This window comes from Cyclospora cayetanensis, unplaced genomic scaffold (assembly GCF_002999335.1).
Source record: "Cyclospora cayetanensis isolate NF1_C8 unplaced genomic scaffold, CcayRef3 CcayRef3_contig_4, whole genome shotgun sequence".
Classification (NCBI taxonomy): Eukaryota; Apicomplexa; class Conoidasida; order Eucoccidiorida; family Eimeriidae; genus Cyclospora; species Cyclospora cayetanensis.
In genome coordinates this window covers 209,945-220,421 of record NW_020312369.1, presented here as the reverse complement: position 1 = coordinate 220,421, position 10,477 = coordinate 209,945, and the positions used below count along the sequence as shown (strand labels likewise).

At 48.3% G+C, this 10,477-nt stretch overlaps 1 protein-coding gene across 1 annotated transcript; it reads left to right on the top strand.

Moving 5' to 3' along the window:
* The first annotated feature begins 323 nt into the window (after positions 1 to 323).
* LOC34618452 lies at positions 324 to 7,966 on the top strand. Its single transcript, XM_022731781.2, has 6 exons — positions 324 to 511; positions 1,506 to 1,613; positions 6,589 to 6,702; positions 6,874 to 7,101; positions 7,324 to 7,454; positions 7,662 to 7,966. Exons 1-6 carry the CDS (start codon positions 324 to 326, stop codon positions 7,964 to 7,966), a joined length of 1,074 nt encoding a protein of 357 aa, XP_022591625.2.
* The last annotated feature ends 2,511 nt before the right edge of the window (positions 7,967 to 10,477 follow it).

Sequence of the window (10,477 nt, the reverse complement as noted above, 5' to 3'; positions counted from 1 at the left end):
GGAGACACACGAATACACTCGGGGAGGGAAGTGGCGTGAATCAGAACAGACTGCTCTTTGGGTGTAGGCGGCTCTCGAACTGCTCCCTACGCCTCACTAAGACACAAGCGCACTAATATCTCAATAGAGAGGGCGCGTGCGAAAGACAGGTCCCAAGAAAGCCCCGATGAGAGGGCTTTCTAGCAGAGTAACTGTTTTCACTACCCGATACTCGATGACAAAGCACAAACTGAGCAGGCAAGCGTCCAGCCTTTAGTCGCGAGCCATAAGATATAAGGCAGAGAATAAGAGAGGCGACGGCGAGGGGAGAAGAGGAAGCGGAAATGGTTTTATGTATTGGTGCCGACAAGTCAGCTTTGGCTGCTGAAATAGACGAGCAGAGGCCACTGCGTCATTCGCCAACCTCCATAGGAAAGCAGCACGATTCAAGCTTAGGTGCAGCTCCCGTTGCCACTGGTGCTCTCCCCGCTGTTCGGGTTCCTGATTCTGCTGCAGCAAGGGCTTCAGGCAGGTAGGGGGGAAGGCTGCAAGCGGCTAGCTTCCGGACAGAAGGGGGTGGCTGATCCTCGTGGCATCGGCGGGGCCAGTCGTACGATGTTTCAGCGGCCTTTTGTTGTGGCTAGCTCCTTGGCGAGGTTCTCGCAGGAAAGCACTCTAGGATCAGAGCCTCTGGGGTGGGTAGAGAGGGGCAGGAAGGCAGTCTTAGGGGCCTCCAAGAGTAGTAAGTCGTCCTTCGGTCGTCCTACAGAAACAATTGCTAATGACGGGAACGGCCCGGAGGATGCAGTCGCTGACGAAGGGTGTGCGGTTTACTGCATTATTGGGCATTGACGTTTTCGCGGTCTGTCTGCAAAGAGATGAATGGGAGCTTGGTTGGTGCCGGTGTCGTCTACCGTGTCTCTGGGTGCCTGGGGTATTCAATGCGAGTTGCTAACGAAGAAGAATAAATTCTCTGACGAAGAGAAGAGGGCGAACTCGCGGTTTGTCAGAGCCGCTACACATGAGGTGCATTATGTACACCTCCGGATTTGCTTGAGGGATAGTATGGAGAACTGCTGTTTGCCCTATGATTCTATTTAACGAGCAATTCAATGCAAAGAGGAAGGAAATGAGGAGGATAAGCCAAAAGGAAAGAAGAAGGCGATACAAAAATCCCTCTTTCCCAGCTCTTTCGTGTGCTCATGGATTCAGCATCACAGTGGCGATTAACCAGGCACCAGCATGCACAAACCCCAAACCCTAATCCCTAATCTCCATGCAAACGAGCTATAATTTAGAAGCATATGATATTTAATCCCCAAAACTGAATATATATAGTTAGTTTCTGGTGAACTTGCAACATCACTAACGGCAGCTCCTCCAGCTCTTTTTGCCGTGCCAACCAAGATAGTGTCATGCCTTCATCCTTTCACATGTTTACTGTTTTGTTTTGACCCTGCGCTTTTGCCCTTATCTTCATTCGTCTATATGTGCGCATCTTGCCCCCTGCATCAGTGTTTACTTAGTAGCACGCAAGTATACCTAGTAGAGGGGGAGAAGTTTCTTTTTTCCCTGTTCGTTCTCTGCTCAGGCCGGCAAATAAAAAGGCAGCAGCAGGCACTCAAGAATGCAGAGTAGGCTAATTACACTCTTTACTCCCAAAACTATCGCCATGCACCACAGCCGTGTTTACACTAAACCTCACGGCAGCAGGAGGCACAAATATGAGGAGCAAGTGGCGTGAGCCTCAAAGAATCACACAGGTCAGGTGTGCGTAAAAGATAGAGCCCAGTTTCACTTTAAGTAAATAGATTTTCTCCTAAGCGATCAGAGGTTAGTGAGATCACGAAGCCGTTTTCCACTTCTTGAGTAAACCGGGCTGAGCTACGATTCCACACTTTGCACTACACCAATTATATTTGTATGATAATTAGGAAAGTAGTGAAGAGGTGGTCTGCCTGCTAGCATGACTTGCTTTTTGCACAGAGCTGCTAGTTCTGTACTCGAAGACGCAACGTGTGCATGTAAACAAGATGCCATGGGCAAGCTGCTGTGAATGCTCGGGATGCTTAAAAGGTTCAGCTACGCTTACCTCTCACTGTCCCCTTCCTTCACACTAGGAATTCTAAGCGGCGCAGGCGGGTGGCGTGAGTATTTGCTTTGGCACCCATGCATCCGCTACTTGTGCCAAAAATGTAGAATGGCAAAAGGGTGAAGCACCACCCCGTTTGGGATGGCCTGTTTTGGTGTAACGCGAAGCGAAGACTCCGTCGCTTGTACATTCCGACGTTCAGTCCACAGTGCTGTTTCGCACAGTGCACATGATCCTGTTTTTTGGGCCGCGATGAAATTCACACTAGAGTTCTTGAGTTTTCTCACAGACCTTCTGGTAAACTGGTATGCATCGCGCTGGACAGGAGTGTGCCCTCTCATGCTTAGATTGTTTCCTACTTATCTGCGCATTTTTTCTATGCTCAATCTTCTGCACGTCCTTTCGGCTTCTGAACTTATTCGAACTAATCTGACCACTGACTTAGTCGTTGAACTGCCGGATGTCAAGGGTAAGGGTAGCATCTACGTGGTCGTGGAGAGAACCCACAAATGTGTCCATTTTACCCCTCGCTCCAGCTCTTAAAACTTTTGAAAGTTTGTTGAAGTATTCGTAAATCATACCTGAAAGCTTCACAGATTCTTAAGGAGTATCATTACGGATAGGGATCCGAAATTCGTTATTATGTCCTGGCATGCCTTTATGATCGCCTGCATATTTACTGTAAGGGAGCACTGCGAAGCACCCTGAGGCAAATTCATACACAATGCAAACGCAGCAGCACAAGTTCTTAGTATCTACGACTCCATGCTAACAAATATTCTAGTTGCTAGGCGCTATTTTCCGCCTTTTTGCTTGATGGGTTTAGGATTCAACAGCACTGATCTATCGGTTGCGCTCCCGCATCGCTGGTTAAAGCTAAGCAAGTACTCTTTAATGTGGACCTGAACCTCGTAGTCCGAGGTCAGCAGCCACCGCTAATGGGGTAAGGCTATAGGGAATAGGCGGTTGCACCCATTTCCATGCGCAAAGCTAAGGAGAGACAAGCACGGAATTATGATCAGCAACGGTTGGCCGTGTGCTTCAAGCATAGAAGTATGCTTCTGGTGGATTGGTAGGCTTTAACAGATTTTCAACCGATGGTGAACAAACTGAAAAACTAGGGACTAGATTGCTAGGACCCTTTGCGACTCTCACCAAGCAGGTCTCGTTCATGCCCTATCAATTTGTTGGGGGACTACGAGCCTGTTCCGCCTCCCATGAGGGTGGTTTTTGGAGCGAAAGCACAAGCTTTGCCATTTTCCAGTCTATTTCGCGTACCTAGATAGATTCGTCCTGCTGGGTGACTCTTGGGGATGCTCACTGCCTGCATGCAATAGCAAGCCATAAGGCTGCATTGCCGATACTGCCCAGTGAATACATGTACGCCCCAGAGAACCTTGAGGCCGGCTTGCAGGTGCACTGGGGAATACTCTCTTATGGACGAAATTCGGATACAATGGCTCAGGTTAGGAGGGATATTGATGTAATCGTAGAGAAGAGTTGCTAGAAAGCGGAATCATACTCTCAGCATCATGCTGGCTTTGCACTAGAGGTGGCGCGTTAGGGCCAACCCATGTGATACTTAGGAAGGCCTAAAAGAGGCCTGTGGAGGGCCATGCAGATGATTCTCAGCTCAACAGTCTAAGTGAATGATCTAGTTCCTAGCAAGCCTATACATTAGCTGCAGATTTCCCCAGAAGTTGGAAGATCCACAAAGCTACCAATATTGGCTTCCAAAGATCCTTCAAAAACCCACAAATTACTCAAGGACTTCGTCGTGCAGCAAAGTGACCTGTGCAAGGCATCGAGAGAGAGCCGTAAACGAGCTGGACTCTCGGAATACTGAGCGTTGAGGACAGCAAAAGTAAACGGGAGTTTTTGGTAAAATGGAGTGGAGAGCGTGAGCCTCAGCGGTCGGTGGAGGAGTATTTGAGGGCTTCGTGGCCTGCGGAAGACTCTGTGGCACTTTTTCGTTCACAATGCTGGTCGCCATAAATAGGATTCCTTGCCTCTCATGGTAATAGTCTTTCCTACAGCATGTTCTGCTTTAACTAACTACCTTCGCCTGTGAATACTGCTTGAAAAAACCCAGTAATTACTGGGAGGTGCTACTTTGGGGTTGTATAGTCGACTATAATTCCATGCGTCAGCTGTATTCGCATGCCTCATTGCCTGAGGCGAAGACACATCGCTAAACTAGTATGATTCTGACCCTTCAAAGCACGCTACTTGCCTTTTGTCTTTTCGGAGCAGGCGGATCACGCATTTTAACGCTACTACAAAGGCGCGTTGCGCCGCCGCTGCCGTCTTGGTTGGGCCCCCCTTCGTAGACAGCCAGAGCGTGTCTTTCGTCCCTTCAGGTTCTCTGCACCGGTTGATGCAAACTTTGCTTCCCTCATTTGCACTGTTTCCACTGTTTTTACCTACATGGGGAGTGCCGATAGAGCAGGAACCCTTCATATGTCCTGCATGTTGTTGGTCTCGAAATACAGGTGCAAAACAGGATGACGTGTTTCTGACCAGGAAAGGAAATGTAGCCAGCGGGCTACAACACGCAAATTCGTCTTTCTCTACGCTAGTAACATTCAATTATGAGGCAGTGAAGAGTTGCCTAATTGAAATGCCTGTTACTAAGAGATATTTATTGAAACGTACCGTTGGCACGATACAAGAATATACAATGTATGCTGGGCGCTATTTTCAGCTAGCTGTGATTTCTCTGAATGATCAAAGGGTGTAGATACAAGTGAAGTACCTGGCTCCTCCCCCCTGTGCGGGTAACTCTGTGGGTTGAGAGCAGCACGCAAAAGAAGGTTTATAAGTGAGTAGTCGTTGACTTTGAATTGAATTCAGGTGCAGTTCAGAGTAAGGTGCGTTACAAATCCCTTAGAGTGAGCGTTACAGCCAATCAAAACCTTTTCGCCTATGCTGACAGGTAATTTGAGGTCTTTCAAACATGCAGCTAGGTAAGTGGACATAAAATAATTGGTGAATAGGCAGAACGCGAGGGCTACAGGCATCATGGCTTCCTGCTGTGTGTATTTTCCCAAGCTGCATTATCATTGTTCTCATTCAAAGTATGAGGCTGAAAGAAGAAGAACTTATAAGAGTGTGGTAAAATTCGCATTTGGATCCGCGTGTGCATATTTCTTTCCGGTGTTTGCTTCAGCTTCCAAATCGATTGAATGAAGCGTTTGCTTCAGCAGAAGTGGATTTGCTTCGTCTTTGTTAAGATAACGAATCTTTAGACCTGTCCTTAACGTAGGAGAGAGGTGAAGGTGCATCTAGCCTTTCCACGCTGCGTTTCCCTAAAAGGCACAGTGCGAGCTAGAATTGTCGATGTGTCTGTTTTGTACGCTTAAATCCGAAGGACAGACACTGCACCGATCAGTCATTTTACTTAAAATTTGGCTTACATAGAGGTAAAGGGAGCTTAATGCATAAAATACAAGCAAAATAAGATCGTGGTGGCACTGGATTGTAGTGCATCCATTCGCGGTATACTTTGGGCACTTCGATCTGTAGACCTGTGCACGGGCTTTTCACCTGCTGATTGAGCTACGTTTTTATTTTTAGTCCAAAGTTTGCTCATTCCTTGTATATGAAAGTGTCTCTCGATGGGGCTCGCTCCTTGTTGCTGGGAACGAACAGGCGGCCCACTGGACTGCTGCTGGTCCGTGCGTTATGTTACCTTCTTCTTCTCTTCGTCCTTCAACTTCGAACATATCTCGAAATACGATTCAACATAAATTTATTGACGGTGCAAAGAACTCAGCTTCATCTAAAAGGTAGTAAAAACGTGCCGTTTTCGTGCTCTTCTGTTGCTGCTGCTGCATTCGCCGCTAAAGCTGGATGATCGGCCATTAGGGGCTCCATCCTCCAAGAAGAAAATATTTTGTCTCCAAATAATTGCACGGAGTGTGTGGTGTGTGGCCCTTAGAGCGGCAGGAAGGACAATTTTTTTTTCAGTAAATCGCTAGCTCATACACATTGCAGCCTGTGAAAACTCTTCGACCGGGGCGTAACACTCCACTATTTTCTGAATAAGAGCTTTCAGGGCTTATTGGGATCGCTTAAGCCCCCTGGATTTCTCCACCTCATTGAGCTGGCACTGCTCCAACGTCGACGACCCAAGTGAGGCAGCCCACTGGATTTTTCTTTGCTGGAGAAGTACCTTCGGCGGAGGTTGCGCTTCTATCAGCTACACAACGAAGAGACTGAGTAAAGCACGGGGAGGATGGGGCAGCTGTGTCATTAGATACAAAAAAGCCAGTGCTCAGGCGGGAAGGAGCAAGGGCACATCCAGGGACAGAAGGGCGACCATAATGTTGCACTGGTTGCAGTGAGGGATGGATAGAGGGGGAAGTGGTATCGGATTCGTAGGGAAAAAAGGAGAAGAAGAGTGACGCCTCTTACATTCTGTTTCAGGTGCCTCCTCCCAACATGGCTCGGTCGGTGGAGTCTTCAAAGCCCACAGGGCTCTCCGCATTCGAACCTCGTGGGCTCGATACAAAGAGAGATAAGATGAATTGTATTGGAGGAAAGATCCCCCATCCTCTATCTCTACATGGCAGCAATTCTCTCAGAGGAGGCCGCAGGACGTTTAACCCAATGTGTCTAATTGACAACTGGTACGCTATGCATATGCCATTTTAAAAATGGACTGCTGAACTGCTTGTCATGTCTTCACTAGAAGCGTACCCCAGAAATGTTCTGCAGTAGCATCACTAAGCCTTCCTGCTCATCCATGTACGGCTTATGGCATAGAGTGATATTTGGTCGCATTCCGCATGGGGCGTTAGGTTCGAAGACCGCCTGAATCCCGCCGCAAAGAAGCAACTTGACCTGTACACTGCAGCTGACGATCGTCCTGCTCATGGTCCATTCGGTCCATGGGCTAGTGAATACACTACAGCCTACTCCAAAGGCAACTGGAAACATGAGAAGATTAAAATTGCATCTTCAACAATTCTCGCAATAGATGAGACAGGACCACAGGACTGGACATCTAGTTATCGATATGATTACAGGTGCAGCGAGTAACATCTTCAGATTACGATTAAAGCTCTTTACTGAGAAAGACGGTTTCAGTCAAACAGTTGGCGGCTGTAGTGGCCGATACGCAAAAATCTTCGAAGAAGGCAGATGCACTGGTAGCATCATTTTGGAGTATTCTCTTGAACCGATACGTTGACTAACGTTGGTAAGGTTCTGCTTGTTTTCAACCGAATCGCTGCTAACGTTGTTTGCAGGAACCGGCGGGAAGAAGAAGTTTTGGCCCGGAAGAAGTGCATAGAAGGAGAAGAGAGGAGAATGGAAGAGGCACAGATAAGGCTGGCAGAGGCAGCAGCAGCAAGGGAGCCGGAGTGGCCTTTGACACCAGGTATGGATAGAGCGGCGTATTTTTTGTTATAGGCTACTGTAAGGTCGAATGCCGTTTTAACTTTAAAGAAGTAGGGAACATATTAGGAGGAACGGGGATGAGGAGGCCCAGCAATACTAACAATTCTCCTTGCTTGTCGCTCTGTTTGTGATTGTATGCCCCGAGTTTTGTGTCTTACTCTATTTCTCTGTGGTTCTTCTGCATCAGCCATGGCAGAGCAATTGCGCGGCCGCTGCTGCGCTGCCCCTCATGCTCAAGGAGAGCGGGAAGCTGAAATGGGAATTGAGAGCGAACAAACAAAGGGACAGCAAGGTGAAGCTGCTGTATGTTGCGGTCATGAGTGTGGATACCATCGACCAGTGCTATGTCCAAGAGAGACGCCCAGTGCAGAAAATGAGCTGACGAGAAAAATGGAAGAGATGACTCTCCAGCGCGAGCACCACCATGAGACGAGAAATAGGCACGAAGCCGTCAGGTTTGCAGACTGCTGCACAACCCCGAAGCTAGAGTAAACTAAACATCAAAATCAAGTGATAATCTTTTAAGGTGGTACATCCGCCCCCGTTTCGCGTCGAAGGGACAAACGCAGAAACACAGAAACATTTTTAAAGCTTTGTTGCGGAACATAGTTTCTTCTCCCACCTTACTATTCTGAGTTGGCTTATTAGTCTTATTCAAATACAGAATCAGAGAACTTTGTGCAGCTGAATGATGGGAATTTGAATTCCATAGAGCCCGTCCTACGTAAATCCTTGAGAGCTACACATACACGCTCTTGCTTCCGTGCCTCTCCTTGCATTGCGCACCACAAAGGCGCTCTTTTCATCAGATAGCTAAATCGATGTGCAGTGATGGAAAGCGGTCGATATTGGAGCCGAAGCACGAGCAAGACAACACAGATGATATAGAAGCACGCACTCAGCTTCAACCTAAGCTTTTGCAGTACTAGCGCTCGCCGAATGCTATCTAGAATGCGAAGAAAGACGTATCGCGTGATTTTCACTGATAAATTCAAAAGAAGGCCTTCCATACGTCCTTAGGAAAGCCTTTTATTTCGCGTTTTACGGTTTGGAGGGGCTCAACCGATACCTCTTTCACAGACTAACCGTCATAGCAAGCCAGTACATTATTAACTTAAACTAATGCTCGCAGGTGGAGTTATACGAAGAATTATCACGAACGTCGGGGCTGACGAATCAGATGTACAGAGAACGATGATCCTACCTTTCACAGCTACACAAGCAATGCAAAAATTTTAAAGGCATTGGCAAAGCAAAACATGGAAAATGGCAGTGTACAGTGTCTCAACTACGGCCTCCACAGCAGCTTCAATAAAATGCAAAAAGCGATAGAAAGCTTGCAAGTGCTATTTCGAAAGTGTTCGCTCCCGTGCCACCAGCATCCCGTGTAGCGGGCAAGACAACACGTAGTCACTTTCTACGAGTCACATTAAACTAGGATATTATTATGAATTGGCTAATTGCCTTGTCTAGTCCTATCTCTTGTTCATTGCAATCAAGTGTTATCTCGATGCAAGAAGGCAAAATGCAATGTGCGCGTACTTCAGATTCGATGTGCTACCAGTCTTGAACGCAGGGAGTGCTTAGAGTGTGCAGTTAATCGCAACATAGCTGTCCCACTCCCCTCGTGCTGAAGCCTCAAAGGGCGATGGCAGGGGGGAGTTCAATTTGGGAAGCGCTCATCTACCGAGTTGTACTAGGTCCAGAGTTAGGTGTATCCCTACAGAGTATTCAGGTGGAGCGTCACACCCCTCAGGGCTTTAGCCTGATGAAAGAATGAAAAGGCGTTGCTAGGGTGGATGAGCGTTGCTTATTGCATTGATATGACTTTGAGCTTTCATTCTCACCCAGTTGCACATGGCAACATGTAACATACAGGCGCAATGTTGATTCTTGAAGCATCGTGACACTCCTGATTCATAGCACAAATAGTTTATACGGACAGCCAAAGGCCACGGGTTGTTTTGAAAGCAGTTTTTGTTCACCTATTGCTGGTGTAGCAAGAAATGTGCGGGCGTTCTCCAGATCACTGCAAAATGACCTGACGAATCCCTAAATCCTATGCACGTTGCTAAACCCAACAAGCTGCAAGCCCCTGCGGAAGGACCCCGAGAACAGGACGCAGAATTATGTGGTTGTTTATTTGAAGTGGAGCCATGCTCTGTGCCAGTTCATAACTGAGGAACTGCTTGTGCCTGTTGCCATGGCGCCACGACGGCTAACGATGCGCCTCTTCGAAAGCTGCGTCCCGGGGCATCCGCCGCCTCCACTATGCCTACACGAAAGAAGAGAAGAGGACAAGATTCTTTTTAGGCTCATAAGCGGAGAGATCTGCGCAAGCAGCAGGAGCGAAAAAAGGTGCCTGTATCTCGCTGCGGAGTTGTGTACTCCACGGTACCGCGCTCGCCCATCTCTCCTGCCTGACACATCGCACCACTCAAAATAGCAAAAACTTGATACTGCGAATAGCCAAAACACTGTGTAGTATCAAAGCTGCAAGTTTACACCTCGTGGTTTCGTCGCCTTGACGAGGGGGCTGCGGCTGCGAGTCCCCATCCTCTGTCCGGCGCCGTGTGGCACCGCCTCCTGCTGTCTTCTGCTTGCTGCAGAGAGTCTCCTGCTGATTCCTGCTGCTTCTTCCTTCTCTGCAGAAGAGCAGCTCGTTATGCGGCAATTAAGGGCCGGGGGTGCCTCAACACGAACCGCGAAAACGCGAAGAGAGCGGCAGAAGCATGGTGAAAGAGACGATAATCAGTGCTGCAGTGAGCCACCTCACACGAGTTGCCTCTCTTGCAGCCTCCTGAAGCGTAATAAGTACACCTCCTGGCGAGCGCGCATCTCTCTTTGTTCACCGCCTCCCTCCCAGCTCCATCAGATCCGCGTTTCTGCCCTTTGACAACCGGAGGGCTCTAAGGACCGAGGGTTGATGCTCCCCAAAGACGAGAGAACCTACGAGCAACGTGCTGACCTCCACCTCGCTTGCATGCACCCTGCCCCCTCTCT

Coding starts and splice junctions, on each gene's coding strand:
- LOC34618452 (XM_022731781.2), top strand. CDS start 324: ATGGTTTTATGTATTGGTGCCGACAAGTCAGCTTTGGCTGCTGAAATA. Junction 6,703..6,873: donor ATGTGTCTAATTGACAACTG/GTACGCTATGCA, acceptor ATGGGGCGTTAG/GTTCGAAGACCGCCTGAATC. Junction 7,455..7,661: donor GGAGTGGCCTTTGACACCAG/GTATGGATAGAG, acceptor CTTCTGCATCAG/CCATGGCAGAGCAATTGCGC.